This window comes from Grammomys surdaster, unplaced genomic scaffold, assembly GCF_004785775.1.
Source record: "Grammomys surdaster isolate TR1022 unplaced genomic scaffold, NIH_TR_1.0 201, whole genome shotgun sequence".
In the NCBI taxonomy this organism is placed as follows: Eukaryota; Metazoa; Chordata; class Mammalia; order Rodentia; family Muridae; genus Grammomys; species Grammomys surdaster.
In genome coordinates, this window is record NW_021604646.1 from 9988120 (window position 1) to 10012350 (window position 24231).

Genomic DNA, 24231 nt, shown 5'->3' on the forward strand with positions numbered 1-24231 from the left:
CATTCCTAAATATATAAAAAATATAATTTGTTTGGTGATATATACATATATATATATATATATATATATATATATATATACACACACACACACACACACACGCACGATATAAGAGCTGACCACTAGGTGTTAAATAACCAGAAGGGGATCCTTTCTGATAAAGAATGTTTTCTCACTCTTGACATTGCTTTGTTGTCTGCATTTTTTTTTTTTTTTTTTTTGGTCTTGGGTTAAGGCCCCATTAGATTTCAATTCATTTAGGAGTTTACCTGTATCTGCCTTACTTCTGCCAAAATTTCTCATACTATCCATTTGAATTCTTGGAAATTTCAACTAACTCATTTGTATTGAACATTATTGCTATAGGCTTGGTTTTTCTTAGAGATTTTTAAGCCTAGACTTACACACCTGGGTATTTCATGGACTGGATATGAGTATTGACTATATTGTTTTGGCTAAAGTCTTTGTAGCACTCACAGAAGACTAGGCTGCAGTAGTTTGAGCTGCTGTTCCTCCTTGAGGGATAAAGGGTGTGATCAGTAGCTACATCCTTGATCCAGGGCAACAAATTCAATACACAAATACTACTCTGAGAGGAGAATATTTACGGAAGCCACACAAACATCTAGATGGGCTCACCATGCAAATGTCATAATAGCCATTTGGGGCTTAGTAACTGTTGGAGGGTAGAGGAACAAGGATATTATGGTATGGACTGAGCTATTATTTAATAAGTTTGGGGATAGAATGGATACAGGTTGTGGAATAATAGATACTATATCAACTGAAGGAAAATACAGAGGCGGGAATGTAGATAGAAAATGAAGCTAGAATGTTCTGAGTATCCTCAGGGCTTAAAGACAATTAAAGCTATACAAAGTTATAGTTAAGAGACAAAAAAGAAAGAGGAATGAGAAAGAGTAAGAGAGAGGTGAGGAAGGGAAAAGATAGAACAATAGAAAGTCAACAATAGGATGGGTGTAAAAACCAGAATGATCAGTCTTAAGATCTAACAAGAAACATAAAACTAAACAAAACCAGTAAGAAATATTAATGAAAGAATAAAGATTGAAAATATAATAACCAAACAAAAAGATTTCTGCTGTGGTGTAATGGGACTTTATTCCTAGCACTCAGGGGCTAGAGATAGGCAAAGTCAAAGGCAGCCTTAAGTATAATTGATCCATATAGTGAGTCCCAGGTATACCAAGAACACCTAGTAGACCCTGTCTCAGAAAACAATTAAACAAACAACAGAAACAAAAAAAGGAAAAAGAAAAATGAAAAAAAAACCAAAATAAACATAAACAAAACCCAAAATGATATAAAAGTAAAATTGATTTAAAAATATATATTAGACCTTAGCTGATTTGTTGGGAGAGCTTTTGGATTCTCTCTCTCCCTCCGGGATGTGTCCCATAGCAGGCTGTGTCGGTGTGGTGTAGCAGGTACAATTTACAGCTACAGTCCAAACCCACCAGACTTTGTGAGTTCACAAATTCCTAGTGGAATTTAGACAAAATGCCTTTTGTATTGTTTTTCTTAGCTGTGGTAAGTTCAGCACTTTACTGGTCAGTTTTGCCTCGCATACCGAGAAAGTGATGGGTGACTCCTCAGAATCCAGAGATCGTTTTCAGTTTCCTAGTGCTATTTGAGGATGTTTAGGAGATGTAGCCATGCTAGAGGAAGTTTGACAATAGGGGTAGGCTTTGAGAGTTTAAAGACTCATCATTTCTAGTTCACTCTCTGCTGTGAGCTTGCATTTAAGTATTATGAGCTCTTGGCTTTCTGTTCCAACCATCCTGCTTGCCATGTGTTGCCATGGTTCTGCTCTGCCATCATGGATTGCTCTCCCTCTGGACACTCTCTCTTCCTTAGATTGCCTTTGTTCTTTGTGTTTCATCACAGCAACCAGAAGTAACTAATACAAACATTCTGTTTAAATACACCTGCTCTGAAAGCAATGAGATCATTAACAAAGAAGGTGCACACCGGCAAATCAGGCCACCTGGCAGGAACAGTCTGCATCAGAAAAGACATTGAAGAAAAAGTGAGATTAGAAAACTTCCAATCTGGGAGCCTGTCTTCCAGGAAATGGCATTCCATGGAAGCTGGGAAGTGTGCAATGTTCCCAGCTGGGCAACACTGGCAGTGTGAAGTGCTCTTACTTTTCCAGGTTGTGGTGGGAATCCTAACTCAAGGCTTCTTCCTGACTGCATGCATCTCCTTACTGGTGCTTACCTTTGGAAGTTCAGGGTGTGCTGAACTACTGAACTACAAGTGTTTGAATAAGACGTTGGATGAGTTCGTGGCCATTTTGTATCAGAGAGTGGGTAATGTCTTTAAAGATAAAAAAGAGTAAACACTTAGTGGGTGTGCCTTGGAGGTCCTATCAAGCAACTGGGGAGCTCTTTGGAGGAGGGAGAGTTTTATGTAATTATGTTAATTGGTCTAGGGGCAGGTCCACAGCAAAGAGGCAGGAACAAGGCTTTCTATTTGAGCAGCAGACACCTCCTTGTCTCCAAAAGCTCCTGTTCTTCCACTACCATGTGGTTCTGTGCTCTGGTCTGGGCTTCTCTTGCTGCTTCCCCTATATGGGGTAAGTTCTTCTGGATTACAAACATTGGGTTGCTCATTTGAAAATCTGTCCACGAAATATATAGGAATATATACAGGGCAGGCACAAAGCTGAGCAATAACACTTGTATAGGCTTAGGCTGGCTACTTTTATAGCTCCAAACAGATTACTTTTTAGTTGGTGCTCTCCTTAATTTCAGAAGGAAATGAGACCTTAGAAGATTCAAATGACTATAGATGGGGCAAGCCTAAAAGTGACTAAAGCAACCATGAATCCAGATTTGCACTTTCCCCTCTGATATATTCTCATGTTTTCTTGACCCTCAGGACTCTCATTGTTACCACCCGTGGTGAATACTACTCAAGGCAAAGTCCTGGGAAAGTACATCAGCATAGAAGGATTTGAAAGGCCTGTGGCAGTCTTCCTGGGAGTCCCCTTTGCCAAGCCTCCTCTTGGATCCCTGAGGTTTGCTCCACCAGAGCCTGTAGAGCCCTGGAGCTTTGTGAAGGATGCCATCTCCTACCCTCCTATGTAAGCCACTGGGATAGGGACTGTTTCAGTGTGTATGTGTTGTTGTAAATATATAATATTAATTGGGGATATCTACCATGACTTAGACTATTTAGTTCCTAGATAAAAGACATATAAACTTTATATTTATAGTAAGATTTTAAAGCACTAGAGCTGGACAGATATCGCTAAGTTTTTTTTCTGCTACCCTACCAATAACTGAGATATGATTTTCCATGTTCTATCTGGGCTGCTTACACCAAGTGTACAGCCCTTATGGCAATATTTTCATGATTTAACTACCCAATGGCATCTTATCCTCTGTCCACATTTTCTCCCCCCTCTCCTCCCTCTCCTGCTTTGTCTTTTCCTGCTTCAGACACCAAGCCTAAGAACTGAAATTCTGCCTACCTCCTTCCCAGCTATAGGCTATAAGCATTTCTATTCACCAATCAAGGATAATATGTGAGACAAGGTTACAGAGCATCACTTGTTATACCTGAGGATCTCCTCTTCCCTGAGTCAAACAGAGCCAGTACTTAGCTTTACAATACATAGTCAGTCAAAGACAAAACTTCACTGTGAGATCTCACAGTGGTGCAGGATGGAGACAAGGCAATCCTTTGACTAACTATATTAACAGCAATTACTGGCATCCTTGAGAGCATCATGAGTCTTTAAAGATGGTCTAGTTACTAAGCACTTTCATAGTTTTCCAAACCCTGTATTTAGCACAAACTTACTGAGCACCTATGGTGGAACAGTAATATTCTCATTTTTCAGTAACCATTAATAAAAACAAAACTGTACTTGAAACTTTTATCCTATTGGATGGAAAGAGAAAATGAGGAGTCTGTGGATTAGTACATCAAGAATATAATATCCTAGAATATCTTCAGTGATTTGGACACTAGTAATTGATCAGATGAGGTGAATGAGAAGTGAGATGCTATATTATTCTAATTTGAACTTTAGTGAAGCTTAGGAGTGCTATGGGTGTGGACTTGTGAGTGAAAATAGTGAATATGACTGCAAGTTCTCACACCCAGATCTACCTAGCTACCTACTCACAAGCAATTATCAAAGTTTTGATACATCAACCTTGGCAACTGAGTGAACAAGCCTAAGAATTCTAGATGGCCTCATGGCCATCTCAGAGAACCTCAGACACCTACAAATGTCAGATCAGACAGCATTTGTGTCTTCCCCAAGGTTCTTCTGAGAGTTTCCAGGCTTCTGAGTCGGACTGTCTTCTTACCATTCCATGCCTTTCCTCTACAAATAATATCTGTGATGTACCACAGTTACATTATGCTTTCAAAGTAAGACAGTATTATCACAAACACACACACATACACACACATACAGAGAGAGAATCAAGGCCTTTGTGTAAATCCTCCATAAAACAGAGCTCATAAATACAGTGTCAGAGGTAATCTGGCACATTCATATATATGCATCAGCATCATTTCAACATATATATTATACCGATTATACGTATATGTGGTAGGAAAATATATTTTATATAATACATAATATAATTGTATATAAAAACTAATATAAAATGACAATATAATACTATGATATTTAACATGTGAATTTATATTTTTGTGTATATCATACACTATTCTGAGTGAGGTAGTTTCCCTACAGAACAGAGATTCTGTAGGCATTCCCAGGACAGAGATTTGGAAATCTCTGTTGTTTGATGTGGTTTGTGCCATGCTGGTCCTACACAGCATCACTTCTACACATGAGGGGTGGTGATACCACACCTTCCCATTGCAGAGAGACATGGAATGTTGCTCATAATCTACCTGAAGTACAAGCACTACCTGATATGATCTTGGCTCTGTGTCCTTGAGGCAACTGTCAAACCGCTCTGTATCTGCAATTCCTCAACTGTAAAACAGAAACAATAATAGACGCCTGAGGATGAACTGACCCTTAAATGGCCTCATATATAAGAAGAATCTAAATATCTTCCTAATACTCTGGGAGAACTCAGTAACTGCTCCCAATCCATGCTACACTGTACCTTTAACAGCCTTTAGACAGGAGTCAATAGTGGCTGTTGGAACAGGACAATATTGGACCTTAGCAGGCCATGCAACAAGAACTTTGGAGACTTGGCTCATTCCACCTGAACTTGGAAGCTTGGGATCAGATTAGGAAAGAAATTTACCTTAGGCCACACAGCACATCTTGTCTCAGACAAGGCTAGAATTTAGCTTTCCTGAGGTTCTCCCACTACAATGCCATCCCCTACCTCAACCTACAACAGGCTACCTATCATTGCAGCTAACTGTCTTGGTTAATGAATGTCTTCTGAGAACTATAAAGCATGTTTACCTGGTGGAGGAGTATAGTCAACTATGGACCACAATCCAAAGCCCAGAAGGACAAAGTCCTGTTCAAGCACTTTAGGAAGTAACATCTCCTAGGGCAGGTCACCATTCAATCATATTTCTCCTTGGTCCACAACATCCCAAAATACTCCTAGAAAAGAAATGTACCAATTGCTTCTTCCTCCATAGGACTTACAGATCTGAAAGATTTCAGGTTTCCCACCTCTCACATAGCAACAACTCCAGGGAAATAATAGGAACTACTTTTATAGGTTCAAATCTCTCAGTGCATGATCAGGCTCGGGTGACATGCTCACTCTGGTGGAATCTCAGATGTTCTTTCCCCTCCCAGGTGCTCCCAAGAGGCATCTATGGGACAGCTACTCCCAGATATGTTCAGCACCAAACAGGAGAGCATACCTCTTGAGTTTTCTGAAGACTGTCTCTACCTGAATATTTACAGTCCTGCCGAGTCAAAAGAAAACAGTCGATTGCCTGTAAGTGCTGGAACAATTGGTCCAGATTTTTAGTTTGAGCATCTAGATTTTCTGTGGGATTGGAAGCTGATAAAGGTAGCAGGGGTCAGGGGCACATAGGTCAGGAATGATTCAGGGACCAGAGCTTGCTTCCAGTTTTTACTTGAGTTTCTTTATCAAGTGATGTCTAAATTTTGTAGAGAGCACTATACAGCTGATGTCATTTCCAAGTCTTCACAGGATGTAAGGAAAAGAACTGCTAATCTTACTTATGAGAACCCTATCCTCATGTCAGTTAAGTCATAAATTTCTAGTAAATTCACAACTGGGAAGAATCTTAGGGGAAACAGAACAACCTGGCATCATACAAATAGAGAAACTGGGGTTCTAGTGGGGAAAAATAATAGAGCACCATGAAGGGGAGGCTCGGGTTTCCTGGTTTCATGTGGATGCTCATAGACAGGGCCTGTGGGACGGGGAGATGGGTTTTATTTTCAGGTCACCTGTGGCAGCTTTATTGACAGATGAAAACTTTTACTCTCCCATTAAAGGGAGGGAAGAGGGAATGCTGGGACAATCTCAAAAGCATGTTTCCTGTCGAGAGGCAGTACTCCAGGATTTCACTGTGGATCATTGCCATGTCTGGCTGTCTTTGGCACAGTCTGATGACCAAATGGTTCAGTATTTCACATGGAAACACAGTACAGGAGAAGAGACAGGTTGCCAGGTACAGATGAGAAGTTTTCGAGAGAGTTTTCTAAAGAAGGTATTCCTGCGTTTGTGCTACATCAACACCCAACAAACTTCGCAAAAGTCCTCTGTGTGAGACCCAGGAATGGCTGACAAAGTTGTGGAAATGTATGCTAAGATTTGGTGTTACCTGTGTTCAGAAGTCCCTTCCTGGGAGGTAAGCAGAGAAAAAAAAACCCGCTTGGTTAATTCCTATAAAAAGTGAGCTTCCCATGAGGTAGCCTTTCCTGGCCTTCTCACTGGAAAGAGACCCAGAATATTGCTTATAATGGACTTGAAATATAAGTACTACCTACCATGAGTCTTTATGGATTTCTGTCCTTGGGGCAGATATCAATCCTCTCCGTGCATTCAGTTCCTCATTTGTAAGCTGTGAATTGCAAGAAATACCTGAGGCTGCTCTGTGTCTGAGATGACTTCCTTCATAAGGAGAACTTGCATCTGTCCCTTATTCTCCATGATTGTTATCAGGTCCACTCAACATTAGACAATTGACACCATTTATCAGGAAGCCAATAGCAATTGTTGGAATAGGAAGAAGGTAGAACCTTAGCAGGCCAGGCAACAAGAACTTTGGAAGCTTTACTCTCCTCCCTAGCTGATCCAGAGGTTCAGGTACCTAAAAATCACACTTGGGACCAGAGAAAGGAAACATTTAATCAGTTCCCATATACTCATGCTTTCAAGGACCATTCCAACTGGTCTACATAAATACATCATAACCTCTTCAAGACATCATTACTCGTCACTCTCAGACTCAGCCTTCACTCTTAGATATCCACGATTCATCTCTCTTCGAGGCTACAGTGGTCCAGATTGAGAAAACGGTATCTTGAGATCATGGAAACAGGAGACCCTGTAGCTTCAGACACAGGTACTAGAGCAACGAGTTCTGAATATTAAACCTGGATCTGTCTTCAAAAAGATGAAAGAACAGAGCCTTTGCTTAACCTCTCAGCCTGTTTCCTCACATTGGAAATGTCATATAAAAGTTCAGTGTCAAGCTGGATCACAGTACTGCCTGAGAGCCAATAGCCAGGCTGTCACACTAAGCAGACCTACAGGAGGACCTGTCTCATGACTAAAGAGCTATCTCACTGCACTCTGGTCATGGGCTGCAGGTGTTGATCAGCCCAGCATCTGGATGATGGGAACTAGCATCATGACCAAGCCCTGCATCATTTTCTTCCTGGCTGTAGTTTCTTGGCAGGAAGCTTCTTCTCCTTTTCTTATCTTTCACACAGGGCAATATTATTTCTTACCATATGGAGAGGTTATTATTTATAGTACATAGATCAATTCTTGGTTCATTGTATTGCCAAGATCTTCTCTCAAATTAATTGTATTATCACAATATTATCATACACACCCTCATTTCTTTCCTGATCTACATGCTACTTAAGTCAAAGGACATGGATTATGAATTATTACATGCCTTCTTCTACTCAAGTTTCATCAGAGAGCCTGGAACATTGTAGATTCTGAGATAATGTTAGCCAAATGATCAAAGACATCTTGAATGAAGTGGATGCGAGCTGGGAGTAACATAGTGGGAAGGTTTAGGCTTTAGGAGAGATGAACTAGGAAGGGGTGCCATCAGGGCAGCAGGTGTCTTCCCAGACAATCTGTGAACACAGAGAAGTTTAATGAGTTGAATAGAATGAGACTAAGCTGAAATACAAAGTCTGTCTCTTGTTCATGTCCAGTTGCCTGAAGTTCTTGCTGTGACATGATGTGATTGCAGGGTGATGACAGCACCCTTGTCCTTTACAAGTCACATGATAATCTCAATTCTGTGTCTTAGGAGGATGTGAGAGATGAGAAGAAAGGGTGGGGTTATTGAGTGGCATGGTGTCCTGGACCTCATCTTGGAGAGTTTAAAGACAAAAAATAGAGTCAACCTTTTGCAACCTTCCTGAGAACTGGTCTGGTTTGGTCAATAACCTCCAGTCACAGCCTAGATACAAACAACCAATTCATATGAAATCACAGGTGGTCCCAAATCTTCAATCTATTGTCTGTGTGGTTTTATTGTTGTCCAGGTGATGGTGTGGATCCATGGAGGTGGATTGATGATAGGTGGAGCATCTACCTATGATGGACTAGCTCTCTCTGCTCATGAAAATGTGGTGGTGGTAACCATTCAATACCGCCTGGGTATTTTTGGATTATTTAGGTAAGATACTACATTCTTCCTCTCTGCATATTAATTAGTCATCGCTTTGGTTCATTTTGCTCAATTAATGAAACAAACACTCAAGATTGGCTAGATACTATTTCTCTTTCCCAAGAGTTACTGCTTCAAACAGGATATTCCCAGATGAAATGCTACCCTACAGACCCTCCTTGTCCACATTGTATTTTCTGTGCTAGCTGACATGTTGTTTCTAGTCTAATTGATTCTGCTCTGCACTGTGAGGTGAACATAGTCAGAGATTTTGTTTGTCTTGTTCTTTATCTGTTTGGGCAATCTAGAATGTACTATGGATCCTCAGTGCAGTACATAGTTTCTAGAATATGAATGTAGAGAGCCATACAGAGCAATGCTGTTGGGATTACAAGCAGGTAAAGTCCCTCAGTTGAGTAATGTGGTTTCCAACCTGGTTCTCAAAAGCTCATTGAACTTCTCTGGGCTATCTCCTCTGGCTCTTGAGAGGCCTGCCATGACACCTCTGACCCCATTCTACCTTGTCACCTTGCAGCACAGGTGATGAACACAGCCGGGGGAACTGGGCTCACTTGGACCAGCTGGCTGCACTACGCTGGGTAAAGGATAACATTGCAAACTTTGGAGGGAACCCAGATTCAGTGACCATCTTTGGAGAGTCAGCAGGAGGTGCCAGTGTCTCTGTTCTTGTAAGTATTCTTGTCACCATACCCTTGGTGGGGGATTGATGTAGCTACTGGGGACTAGAGGTGGGTTAAATGGGAGGGAACCTATTAGAAAGCAGCCAGTCCAATACATCCTTTCATTCAACACTTGTGTACAGGTTGACTCAGTTTGCTGCACAGCATCGGATGATGGACAGCTTCAGGTGTATAATTAGCTCTCTTTTGCTTATAAGCTTACTTTAATTATTACTATAATTTATTTTTAGTCCTACAGCCATCAACATCTCCAGTTTCTCTTCTCACTTGGTTAATCTCATTCTTCTTCTTAATCATTTTAATATCAGGTCTCACTCTATAAATTCTGGGATGCAGTACTAAGTACTCACTACAAATGTGAGGAGAGGAGCAGTAAATTGGACCAAGTGTCCTTGTTTGGGTTGAAGCTGCATCTTTACGTTAAGGAAATTCAAGACCCAAGATCATAGTGGGGCTTCCCCTGAGCTTAAGAAGGCAGCATCAGGGTATCTTACAGATGAAAGAAAAGAAGGTTAGGTGTGATGGAAGATCCAGTGGGGAAGGGTAGGGCAGAAGATGTGGATCACAGACATAGGCTGGGCACATGATGTGTCTTGCTGATGTGTGGAATTGATCCATAGGAACTGTGACAGAAGCTACAGATATTCTGGGAGCTCTGAGAAATTGTACCTTTCTCAAAGTTGAGCAGATATTTAGCCATGGAACTTACACACACTGGCTTTCTACTTAAATTCTTAGAGGAAAAAATTTAGAATATTTATTGGTTATTGTATTTGAGTTGCAGTGTTTGAAGTGGGAGCATTTGCACACAACATTAAAATAAACGATTAAGTATTTCATGCAATTTCGACATAAGATTTAGTAAGGAGAGAAGATGATCAGTATTTAGAAGAAAGTAGAAAGAGGTGTGGGAAGGCTGGAGAGATGGCTCAGTGACTGCCTGCCTGCTGTTCTCCAGAAAACCCAAGTTAGGTTTCTAGCAGCCACATCCACAGATAACAACCTCCTGACAACAGGAAAATTCTTAAATAAGGAAAAAATCTATTAAACACCTAGTGAAGAATAAAGTCTGGCATAACAACCTACCCAGGGATTGTCACATGGCTGTTTTATTTAATTTTTTCAGTCTTTTATAAAGTTTCATATACATTTATGTACATATTCAGAGTTATATGAGATACCATATCTTTCCCTCTATTCATCATGTGTCATCTATCCTCCATCCATACCCTCTTTCCTCATTTTCTGTACATATGCAGCGATGTTGACTTTTTAGTTCCTTTGTCAAAAAAGGCATCTTGTCATATAGTAACATATAAATATTGTCCTTATTAGAAACCTCTCTGATATATTACCACCCATGAATAATACTGCATTATAAAAAAGAATCTAAATTTTACTTAATGGTATATTAATACCTTGTGCTAAATCTATTTGAAAAATGCATATACTTTCTGAGAAATGTTCACAGGTCTCTGTGATCTTTGGTGTTAGGATAAATTTTGAACAGTGGAGAGGCAGACATTTTATATGGGTAGGCATTACCAAGCCTTTTACTGGTACTGTCTTTCCAATAGTTTGGATTTGCTCTGATAGGTTCTTGTAATGTGTTTCCACTCTGTTTCTGTCTCTGAATTCATGACACACTCTGCTGAGATCTTCCTGGGAAACATCAGAATAATAAGATGTCCAGGAGTTGGGCTAGGATGGGTGAGAAGCAGTCTTACTCATGGAACACCGAGGTCACCAAATCCACAGTCAGGATATCGGGGGAGCCCTAAACAGCAAGTGTGCCATGTTTCATAGTATCTGTGACTTTTCTCCTTACAATGGAGAAATATCAATCAAAGCAACTTAAAGAAGAGTTTATTTTGATTCACTCTTTAAGGATGCAATTTACCACAGCAGGGGAGTCATGACAATGAGAGCTGAGGTGACTGGTCACATGGGCCCATAGAGAAGATTCAGATCAGAAGCAAAATACTACTGCCCAGCTCATTGACCGCCTCTGATCTTCAAAACCATGTCTTTTAACATGAGTGAGGAAATCAAACAAGTGTGATATCTTTCTAAGTGCAACAGAAACTTGTTCCGTGACAAGGATGTATGAGATGCAGAATGGAAAACCCTAGATTGGGACAATCCACTTTAGCTTTGCTCAAACACCTGGGATTCAACTGTAGCTTGTTTTACTCCCTGGTTCCCTTTACCCTGGGCTGATGCCCCAGTAAGTCAGCATTCCCATGTAAAGCAGGCCTAGGTGTTGGATAAGCTGCTAGTCACATGTCACAGGAGTGCTGCTGCCATAAGACATATTCCAACATCAGTTAATGTGATACTGAAACTCCCCCACAGATATGCTAACAGGTTTATTTCCTAGGTCATTCTAGATGTTCTTTTCCAATTTGAGGTTAACCACAAAACCCATCTTAGGAGAATAAAATTTTCTCTCCCTCGCCAGGTCTTATCTCCTCTGGGCAAGAACCTCTTCCACAGAGCCATTTCTGAAAGTGGTGTGTTCCTCAGTACAAACCTGGCCATGAAGAATATTCAGGCTGTGAATGAAGTAGGTCTCAATCTGGGCATTTTTGAATTGCTTTCTGAGCTACTTTTGGGTCTTCTCTGGCTTTTCTGTCTGTGGGGTGCAGCTTAGATAATCCTTAAAGTAACAATAGCTGGGCAGAAGGACTACATTTTGGCTCACAGCAAAGCCAAATTCTGCCAGTTCTAACATACCTTCATGTGAATCATGTTACTCAGACACCCTGTGATTCTGCACAGGAACTGAAATATGAGGATCTCTCTTCTCTGTCTCTGTCTCTGTCTCTGTCTCTGTCTCTGTCTCTCTCTCTCTCTCCATATATACATATATATATGGAGAGCAAAGTAGTTAGTCAGTGGGTGAAGTAGTGTATGAAACCAAACAGAATTCATCCTTTATTTCAAATGGCCTCTTTAGATGCATTCAATTAGAACATTGTGCTCTGGTGTGTGTGTGTGTGTGTGTGTGTGTGTGTGTTCATTTGTGCATACACTCACACACACACTCGCAGGCACATATGTGACATAACCAGCTCATCTCATTATTCCAGTTAGTAACAAAGGCAGTACTCTGTGGGACATAGTATCTCCATCTGCTAATTTAGAGCAGTGGATCTCAACCTCTCTAGTACTGACAACCTTTAATTCAGTTCCTCATGTAGGGTTGACCCTCAACCATATGATTATTTTTGCTGTCACTTCATAACTATAATCTTGCTAATGTTGTGAACTGTAATGTAAATATCTGATATGCAGGATACATTTACATCTTTGCAAACTGACCCCAGGGGGTCAAAAGCCATAAACTGAGAAATGCCTATTTATGCTCATTACAAAGCCTCCGTCACCTTACAAAATACAATGTGAGAGCAAAACCTGGTGATGCATGACTATAATCCAAATACCTGGGAAGCAAAGACAGAAATAATACATGAAAGATTGACACCAGCCTGATCTGCAGTGTAGGTCTTGGGCTAGCCGTGGTACTTAGTAAAATCCTATCACAAAACTTCATAATTGTCATTATAATTGTAAATAAGAATAAATGAATGAAAGAAAGAATGAAAAAAGAGAGAAGTAGTGAGGGACGAGGTGGGGTAAATGGAAGAGGGAGAGCAGAAGGAGGAAGAGGAAGAGGAAGATAATCTAGAATCTATTGTCTATATTGACAGAGAATATAGTCATTACTCTTGACATCTGATGCTGCCTGTGATCTTTTTCAGATAATTGCTACTCTTTCTGGGTGTAATGACACATCATCAGCTGCCATGGTTCAGTGCTTACGCCAGAAGACAGAGGGTGAGATCTTGGAGATCACAACAAAACTGATACAGGTATATATCCTATCTACTCATTACTATTCTGTGTCCTCACCCCAAACTATTTCTTTTGCTGTTCTTCCCTTGGATAGACTCTAATGGGACAATTTCTTAGCTCTTGGAAACAGTGTCAACCTCTTGACCCCAACTGGGAATTACCTTTCCTGTTTTGAAACACCTTAAATGTCAAAACTTGGTCCAATTATATATCCCATGATGAAGAATTGCATGGAAATCTTTCAAATCAATCAAAGCTTTCTTTCTGGACATTCTTGTCACATTTTTATGAGTAAGACATTCTTAGTCCTAAAACCAAAAACTACTATCATGAATTTCAGGGATATTCAATTAGGAGTTTTTCAGAAAAGTGTCACATTATCTATTGGGTGATATACAATTTAAGTTATTAAAGAGTAGTAGCCAACTTCTCTAGAATTTATGAGATGCTGCATCAATTATAGTACTAGGATAGCGGTCTATTTCCCAGTCCATTCATCTATCGTGTTCTGATGCATTCATTCATGCTACCAGCCATCCCATTCATTCATATCTTTTCATTAATTGAGTAGAAATATATCCATAATTTTCTTACTACGTTTTCAGTATGTCCCCCATTCATGAATGATCTGATCAACCATTCACCAATTGTATTATTTTATATTTTTGATATTATAATTACATTTCTCCCATTGCTTTCCTCTCGTCAAATTCAAAGGCAATGAGGAAGAAGCAGGCTTAAGGAAGTCACCAAGATGGGAGGGCCTGCTTCAGCTAAGAAGGTTGGACTATGAACCAACATGAGACATGATCAGTGAGCTCTGAACACTGGTCTTTTTCATTTTAATGTCTTGTGTTTATTTGTTGTTTTGAGACAGGGTCCTACTCTGTAGTCTAGAAATTTGTGATATGCCTATGTCAGCCTCCCAAATTTGAAGGTATAAACCTTAACATTAAGTGCAATGTAGAAATGCACTATACAAACAAAGGCCTGGGAAGGTGCAAAGAGATTGATGGGAATACTTTGCACTGCAGTGGTTGGGTCTTTGCACTGCAGGTATTCTGTATCATACCAGGGACTGAGAGTGATGGGATGTGACTGGAGTGCAGGAACCTTTGAAGGAATCTCCGACTGGGCTTATCAATAAATAGGTTGTGTGGCATGAGATAAACAGAAGAGAAGATACCTTTGGCTTCCCTGACTCAAGAGGGCAAAGCATGTGGCCTCCACATGCAGCTATCAGTATTCATGGGCAACAGTGGCCCTTCTGTGGGTCTGATGATTGCAGATACCAGTGTCTTCCTTTGTCTCCCAGATGCCTATTCATGCAGGCTGTTCTGTCTGTCTTCCTGAAATCTTCTGCCTCTGCTTTCCATTCTTACTGCCTTTTCTCCTTGGGAACAAAAGCCATTTCCCTTCTTAAAAGCGAGGCTTTGCTTACAGGATTTAGTCCATTCCTTGCATTGAGATAGTACCCTCTCCTCAAACAGCTTTGAGCTCCAGGAAGGTGCCACATATAGTTCTGCTCTACTTTCCTTTCTGTTGCTCTGAATAAAACCCTCAGATCTAAAGCAGTTTGGTGGAGTAAAGGGTTTATTTGTGTTACAGCTCTAGGCTATGGTTCATCATTGAGGGAAGACATGAAGGAGGATCTCAAACACGCATGTTCAGCTAAGAAAATAAATATAGCAGAATCTGTGGAGGAAGGCTACTTGCTGGCTCATGGAAAGTCACATACTTGGCTAGTATTCTTATATAGCTTAGGACACAGTTTCCAGGGAATGATGCTGCCTACAGTGGACAAACAAAACATTCATTCAAAGACAAGCTCAAAAACCAATTTGATCCTGACAATTCCCTAATTGTGACTCCCTTCTTAGGTATAACTAGGCTGTTAAAGGCTAACTAGGAATATATATCAATGAATTAGGTTTTATTATGAAATATTTCATATAATTAGTTTTTGTTGTTTTCTGCCTGTCCACTTCAATATTTGTTACCTCACTATTCATAACAGCAAAGAAATGGAATCACATGTCTGTCTATCAAGAGAAGAATGGATAATGAAAATGTATTATGCATATACAATGGAAATTTCGTCAAGTGTAAAAAATGTGCCATATATTATACATAAAAAAGAATTTCACTCTGAGACCCCTTCTCTAACACTATCCCAGAGAAGTCTCCCAAGTCCAGGCCACTGTGACTTTCCTCATAGGAGCCCTGTACACAGGTTCCTCGCTCACTTGATCCATTTCCTTCCTACTGCTTAGAAATGCCCACTCTTTTCTTCAGTTGTTTATGGTGTTCGTGCAAACATACCAATCCAGATATCAAAAAGACTGGCTTTGTGAGTCCAGTGTGTCATCTTCCACCAGAAATCAGTTCCTCTCGTGAGATTCAGAATATTCTCTCTTCACTAATCAGCTTTTTCAAGGTGGCAATGGTTATGTCCAGGTGGTATTTTCTATTATCAGCCTATTGGAGAGAATCTGGTGCTTCCAGTGATATTTTATTTCTCTAAATAGAAACAAGGTTTCAGGTCAGTCTCCTCAAATGATAAGCTCAGTACTTCTCAAAGCCAACTATTTGCAAGCAGATCTAGATATGGATAATTACAGGTAATCAGCCCTTATTAATAAGTGTGAATTCTTTCCCCAATTCACTACCACCATTGCATTGCCTCTGCTGGCACCCACCTCACAGTTCTGATCTTGAAGTCTCTTAGGCTCAGCCATTGTCTTTAGGGTTTCAGTAGCCATAGCAACAGGAGTCTTTATGCTTAGCAAGCCCTCAGAGAAGCAAAGAGGGTCTGCACCCCTCTTTGATATGGATAAAAGGTAAGGTATGATATTCATAAGTACTGTATTTCTGTTTTTTTCCCAGCACAATATCTCCCTGTCCTCTGTGATTGATGGAGTGGTGCTGCCAAAGGCACCAGAAAAGATCCTGGCTGAGAAGAGTTTCAACACTGTACCCTACATAGTGGGCTTCAACAAGCAAGAGTTTGGCTGGATCATTCCAAAGGTGAGAATATACAGACCTTTTAGATACACTCCACAGAAGCTCAAAAATCATCCTCCCTTTTCTGTTCAAGGGTTATGCACCCAGATGACCACCATTCAAAGAGGCTTAAAACTTTCCATGTAAATTTGTTCTGAGAGTCCTTGATGAAGCCCTTTGGAGTACAAATTTATATCTGGGCCAGAGCAGGGACTAATAATAGGAAACTTTCTAATGTTACTCAAGAGGTCTCCAGGCCCTGACTGCCCACCACCAAACTCAGCAATGGTGAGCCCTCTAAAGCAGATATTTTAGGGCCCTGGTATCAGATTGCAATATAGCTTCTAGTGCTAAAAGACACACTGAGACCAGACCAGTTCTCTGAGTGCAAATGTGGTCAGGATCAGCACATACCCAGAGTTATTCAGAAGGACCTCATGGGGCATCACAGAAACATAGACACAAATACAATGCTAAGTCTTCTTTCAGCTGTCACCTGAGTCTGAGGGTGTGTGGCCTGTGTCCTCTGTCCCTGAGCCTTTGTCTTCAAAATGACCCTGGCCTGAATGCTCTACTGCCTTGAGGAACATTGTCCCTTCTAGTGTAATAAATACAATCAGTTGACTGTCTTCTCTGTATGGCTTAGCTTCATTCATATAAGTCCATTTCTTTTGCTTGCTGACTTCCTTCAGAATCATAATCTGTCAGCACTATCCCCTAAGCACCTTTATATCATTGGGTTTTCTTGGTTGATCTGTTTGGTTCTTCTTAATTTACTGGGATTCACCAATATATTAACATGTGTTTAACAGGCGTTGGGAGATCTACACTCTGAAGGCAAAATGAATGAGAAAACAGCCAGTTTCTTCTTGAAGATGTTCCACTCTGAACTTGTAAGAGTCTAGGGAGTCATGGGAATTGGATGGGAGATACAGGTCAGTGACTTGCTTCAATTACAGACAAATTCAATGGCTATAAACAACGCTGATGACTGGGGTGCCCCTCCCACTTTTCTATTCCATCTTCTTCCCATCCCAATGTAACAAACTTACATTTCTTGTTCACCATCAAAACTCCCCATGGATCCAGGAAAAGTTGCCATGGGAATTATTTGGAAAGCTTTATACCTGGAAAGATTGATTCCATGACCAACAAAGACCATCAGGTTTACACATTGAAGGTCTAAGACCAAGGATGTATATCAGACAGGTGGGCTCTAAGATAGTTACATGTTGTAGGTTCCCTGCTTTTCTGATGCATGAGATTGTTATCAGTAAATCACTGAACAGATATTCTGGACTCTGTACATCTAAAACAAAATATTTGCTGACTAGCAAATCTCATCAATCATTTCTTTTTTTTTATTTCATTACCTAGATGTAGCATATTCTATTTGCTAGGGTATAAAAGGTATCTTCCCTTGTAGAAGAGGGGAAGATACTGAATATTTATGTCTACTAGATACAACTTGCTATATGATTCACTAGACAACAGTTTCTATGCTATCAGGTGGTACCAGGCAAAGGGGTCTCTCCCAACACAGCAAATTAAAGAACATAATTATCAGACACCTGACCTCCAAACATAACGACATACTGCAGGTAGATGTAGAAATTCTTCCCTATTGTAGCAAGGTGGTTTGGTACAAAGCCCTATTGATCCAGGAGTCATGACCTCATCTTAACTGCAGCAGCCTCATTGATTCCAGGTGAGAGTGGTCATTTTCTGATCCATTTTAGAACATCTCTGAGAGTATGATTCCAGCAATCATTGAGAAGTACTTAAACGGAACAGACGACCCTTCCAAAAAGGGAGACCTTCTTCAGGACATGTTGGGAGATATATTTTTCTGTATCCCATCTGTGATTTTGTCCCGTAGCCTCAGAGGTGAGTCTTATGTGTTTAATTGGAGGACATGAACTCAATAACACGTCTCTGATTTACCCACTTCTCCCCAGAGGTGTGTGTGAGTTAATGTGTGTGTGTGTGTGTGTGTGTGTGTGTTTATATATGTAGATATAGATACATAGAACAGGAGGTTTGTGATATAGCTCAGTTGATAGAGTGTCTGACTGGAATGTAGGATACCCTGCATTCAATCCTGAATAACCTTGTGAGTCAGAACTAGTGGTACATGTTTGTATTTTCAGCACTTAGGAGCTGGGAAGAGAAGACTAGATTTCTTTTGGCTACATAGGGAGTTCAATTTCAGACTGTGTTACACGAAGTATTTTCTTCTAAAATCAACACACAAAAAGAATAAAAATCCAGGGTCAGGAACAGAATTAAGGTTCAAAAGAGCCTCTTCCAGATGAGAAAGTCCAGAAAAAGAGTGTGGAAAGAAGTATGGGCAGAAGAAGTGTAGAGACCTTCAATTTCCTTGGCATGCCTTTATCCATCTTGGTGTGCACTGGTTAGAAAAGGTGAAAACTGGTTTTTGATCTGTCACAGGATTGTCCATCACTGACTCAGGCCTGTATAGACAGAGTGAAAGCTACACATAGTTCTTCTTAAATTAGGCTAGGCTCTCTTGTGCCTGTGCGTGATATATTCCAGCAAATGGGCTGTGAACACTCAGAAAGAATGTACATCTTGTTGTACACACACACAGAACCTGCTTTAAGTTGATGACAATATAATTTGATTTCTTATAACAGTTGTACAATTTTATCTATGTTTTTCATTTAAAAGTATTTTTATTTTTGTGTATGAATATGTTTGTCTCTATATGTCTGTGCACTGTAAGTTGTGTCTGGTGCTGAGAAAGGCCAGAAGAGGTCAACAGATCCTGGAACTTCGGTTAAGAGATTATTGTAAGTTGCTGTGTGTGTGTACTGAGAACTGAACTCAGGTCTCAGGAAGAGTATTCAGTTCTTTTAATCACGGAGTCATCTCTCCAGCACAGGTTTTTTTATGTTATTTTTTGTGTCACAAATTTATATAATTTTGAATGAGAATTTTAACACTAATTTTTAGCAGGATTTTTGTACAGAACCCGTGTGCTACTGAAGGAAAAGAATCCCCTACAAAAGAAGATTACCATCTCACAGTGATCTGAACATGGGTTGACGAGTTTCCACCACTGACCTCCATGTTACTCATCAGTACACTTACCTTTCAGTTTAAAGAAACCTAGCAAGTGCTCACAGGCAGCAGCAGGGACAATGAGCTCCACAAGCTTTTCTCTGGGGGATTTGATATTCCTCCCTCATTTCTGAAAGACATCTTAGCACTGGGGATGCTTAAAACCAGGATGAGTATGAGCAAGTGCAGATCTTCTCAGAATGACAGGGCACCATGGATCATCATTGAATACATCCAAGTGCTCACTGCCTGCACTGCATCCACTCATTCTGCATTCCATAAACACCTGGCTCAGATCCCAGGTCTATCTCAACCAGCTGTGCAAAACAAACAGGTCACCATGGTTTCCAAATCTGCTTCTGTCCTATTCTAGTAGCCAACTATTTTCTTCAGGGATGGAGACCTCAGTGCCACTCAGGACTGTGTTTGCTAACGTGTGCTGTACATAAATTCATGTCTTCTCAGATTCTGGAGTGCCCACCTACATGTATGAGTTTCAGTATCGCCCAAGCTTCGTGTCTGACAAGAGACCCCAGACGATTCAGGGAGACCATGGAGATGAAATCTTCTCTGTATTTGGGACTCCATTTTTAAAAGGTATTGGCTCTTGCCCAGGTGTGTTCTGGGAGTCAGGAGGACTGTGTTCTCCAGTCTTGATTTGGGGGTCTTCAGCAAGTTTCTCCTTTTCTCCTAATGCTTGTTTTCTGGGATTCTATAGCAGAACTGAGCTCCATTAGGTAGTCCCCAAACATTCTCCCGTTCTGTCACACATAAAGATAGGTCATGTGGACTCAGCCATAATCATTCTAAGCATCATGACCTGAGGTAACAGTAAGAGAGGTGGTGGGTCAGGCATCTCTATATTACCATAATTTAATTTCCCACAAAACCTTAAAGTGTGAATACACGACCTATGTATTTATCTACCTAAATATATCTCTTACATGTGATGTATATATTCTTTTTTATTGAAGGTAGACTTCTTTCTTCCCATAGTATATTCTGATTTCAGTTTCTCCTCCCTCAATCCTCCCAGTTTTCCTCCACACCTCTTCTCCCATGTGGCTCCACTCCCTTTCTGTCTCTCATTAGAAAACAAACAGGCTTCTAAGGAATGATAATAAAACAAATATAATAAAAACTAACACATTGGAAAAGGACAAAACAAGCAGAAGGAAAAGAGACCCAGGGTATGCACAAGAAACAGAGACCTTCTCATTTGTAAACTCAAGAATCCCATTAAAGCACTGAATTGAAAGCCATACTATATATGAAAAGAATCTGTAGGATGAAAGAAAAAAAATATATATCAATAAAATAAAATGAAAATAAAAGTAAAATGTTTTTTTTAAAAAAATATATAAAGGAGGAACCCTAAAATGTCATTAGAAGACAAGGACCCTCCAGAGATGTCATTGAGTTTGTTTTATATTGGTCATCTCCTGTCTGCAGCCTAACCTTAAAAAAAAAGTTTGTTTCCTCTGTAAGACTCCCTTGGAGGAAATTAAATTTTCATTTGCAAATGATTATCAATTAAAGATGGCTGCTGGGTTAGGGATGGAGGCATGTGTCCGCTTTTTCAGCTCTATGCCGCCATCTGGTGGAGGCATGTGAAGGCTCTGTGCGTGCTGCCTCAGTCTCTGTGAGTTCACATGTGTGTCCTTTCTGTTGATTAGAGATTCTTGTTTCCTTAGTGTCCTCCATGCCCTCTGGCTCTTAAATTCTTTCCATCTCCTCCTCAGAAGTGTTCCCTGAATCCTAAGGAGAGGGGTTTATTGGAGCCTACCCATTTAATATTCCAGAACATTCCCTGCATAATGTCTGGCTGTGGGTCCCTGTACATGTTCCAATCTTCTGCAGGAGGAAGCTTCTTTGATGGTGGCTGTGCAAGAAACTGATCTAAGAGTATGGCAGACCATCATTAGGAGTCTTTCTAGTACTACATTTAAATTTTATTCATTTATTAACTTTTTTTTTTTAACAAAAGTAGTATTTGCTTTTGCCCAGGGCCTTGGGCTCTCTAGTCTCAGGTTCTTCTTCATTCAATCAGTGACAGGTATGGGTTCTATCATCTTATGGAGTGGACCTTACATCAAATCAGATATTGGTTGCTTGCTCCCACAAGCTTTGTGCCATCTGCCAGATATGACATCACCGTAGATCAAAGGGTTTGTAACTAGCTTGGCATTTGTGTTGCTATTTTGGGAACATCAGAACACCTTCCTGTACCAAAGACACTAGAGTGGATGGGTTAAGGCACTCAGTAGGTGCTCCCTTGACATCTCCATGGTCAATGAGTTGTATGGCTATTGTCTTCAGCAATGGGGCCTCCCATTAACCTGTGGAGAGCAACCTAGAGTCTGGACAAGAGACTGGGTTGTTTTGGGTTTCCCATGAGACCTGTTGGACCACATCTTAATTAGATGTAATCCAATTCTGGTACTGGAAGCTTCTTTTAGTGACAAGAGATGCCCAGTTGGGGTTTTGTCTCTGCCCCTGCTTGTCATCAATTTTATTTAGATTGGCTTCATATATGCACACATTTTAGGGAGCTTCTACTGTACTAGGCTTCCATACTACATTTCTAATGGTCCTTAATTTAACTGTCTCTCACGACATTACCTTCCTCAGCTTCTTCTTGCCCCCCTCTCTTCACTTGATCACCTTATTCTCACCCTTCTCCTTACCCTCATCTTTCCATAGCTGTCCATTCTACTTTCATTTCCCAGAAAGAGTGGCTGGCATCTTCACAGGAGATCTATGATATAGTTAATAACATGATATATAAATGTTTCTATGTGTGTACAAACATGTATGCATGGCCTTTCTATGTGTGTGTGTACATGTGTGTATGTGTGTATGTAAGTGCATGTGCGAGTGTGTGTGTATGTATATGTGTGTATATTTGTATGTGTGTATATTTATATGTGTGTATGTATGTGTGTGTCTGTGTGTGTGACTGTGTACACACCCATGATTCTGGAGATCAGAGAACAACTTGTGTAGTAGTCCCTTACCTTCTATTATGAGTCCCAGAAGTACAAGTCAGATTCTCACATTTTAATTATGGCAAATGCCTTGACACACTAAGCCATCTCTCGAGCCCAATAATGTATTATTTAAAAATATCTTTTCACAGATGTATTTAGTGTCTTAACCCTTATAATTTGCATAAGCTCATGACCCTAGCTCATGGATCCGTATGGGAATTTGCTTGCTGGAATGCTTCTTAGTTGTTTGTTATTCTGATATATTTTATAGTCTATTAATAATAATACTGTGTGCAAGTGACTAAAAAGCAAATCTCCCAATCAAAGGGCACTCTGAATATGACATTTTTGACCCAAGGAAGGAAGGGAAGGCAGATGAACATAGACAGCAAAGGAGACTCCTGGTGCATGCTCACATTCCCACTGCTGGGTCACAGATCAGTCACTCATTCGACCCCCAAATATGCACAATGATTAGCCAGGGTCTTCTCACACTGGAGCTTTTGACACAATGGTTAAGGAGTGAACATCTCTTTCTGACTTTATGGCAACCTCCTAAATGAAGCTATATCTGATTCACACTTCCAGCAGCAATAAATTTTTTCCCTTCCCTGCAGAGGGTGCCTCGGAGGAGGAGACCAACCTCAGCAAGATGGTGATGAAATTCTGGGCCAACTTTGCTCGAAATGGGTGAGGCTTGTGGCAAAGATGAAAAGGGTAGATTGGGTGTGGCTAGGCATATCTTGTAGGAGAGATGACTTCTGAAGTCTGAGTTATAGAAGCACGGACCATTCTCTCTAACATTATTGTCCTATAGTTTTTAGACTATAATGAGATGTTTCAAAAGATGTAAGCTCTAAATGGAGGTTGTCAGGTTCTCTGCTGAAATAAACCACACATGCATTCAGATCTCAGAGAGAAGGAGGGCCACAGAGCAGTCTTGAGGAGTTCTATTTGATTCTGTTCCCAGGAACCCTAATGGGGAGGAACTGCCACACTGGCCAGAGTATGATCAGACGGAAGGTTATCTGCAGATTGGTGCCACCACCCAGCAAGCCCAGAGACTGAAAGGGAAGGAAGTGGCTTTCTGGAATGAGCACCTGGCTAACAATCCACCTCAGACAGATCATCCTGAACACACAGAACACACTGAACATAAATGAATGGGATGTCCTGCCAACCTCTGGATCAGAGAAGCAAAGATGGAGCTATTCCACAAAGGATGGCTATTCACCAAAGATGGATCTTACAGAGGAAACTGCACAACTGTACAATGGGCATATTTGTATCTCAACTTGAAAATAAATTTCCTTTTAGAAATCAAATCAGGAGTTGTGTCTTGGGCTGAAGATGAATCTATCCTCATGGGTGGGGTGTTAGGAGGATGAAGAACGATGCTGACATACAAAGTTATCTTTTCAGGGGAAGATTTGGGGAATGTTTGCTGGAATCTGAGGGAAGACAGCTGATTGGAGGAGAGGTAGGATGTGATTATTACCTCATGATTCACCTCTAAGTAGACAACATTGTCACATTGCCATGCCAAAAACCACTTGTGGACAAGTGTACAACAATAAATTGCCTGAGAACCACAAACCCTGGATACTTTGCAACCATCACAGACTTATCCATGTAGGTAAGCAAGGTATTCCTAAGTAAGATTGACAGCAGTTAACAAGGCTGGACAAAGCCTGTCTCTGAGGGTTCAGGCACACAATACTGCACAAACTCTTTTACATAAAGAAACAAAATCTTACTACCCCAAA

At 40.5% G+C, this 24231-nt stretch overlaps 1 protein-coding gene across 1 annotated transcript; it reads left to right on the top strand.

The window, feature by feature from the left end:
- The first annotated feature begins 2547 nt into the window (after positions 1-2547).
- On the top strand, positions 2548-23738 carry LOC114623715 (carboxylesterase 1C-like). Its single transcript, XM_028770415.1, has 13 exons — positions 2548-2599; positions 2905-3109; positions 5789-5933; positions 8705-8838; positions 9365-9518; positions 11992-12096; positions 13295-13405; positions 16275-16415; positions 17204-17284; positions 18131-18278; positions 19941-20072; positions 23083-23155; positions 23436-23738. The coding sequence occupies exons 1-13, from the start codon at positions 2548-2550 to the stop codon at positions 23626-23628; spliced, it is 1674 nt and encodes a 557-aa protein (XP_028626248.1). The 3' UTR covers positions 23629-23738.
- The last annotated feature ends 493 nt before the right edge of the window (positions 23739-24231 follow it).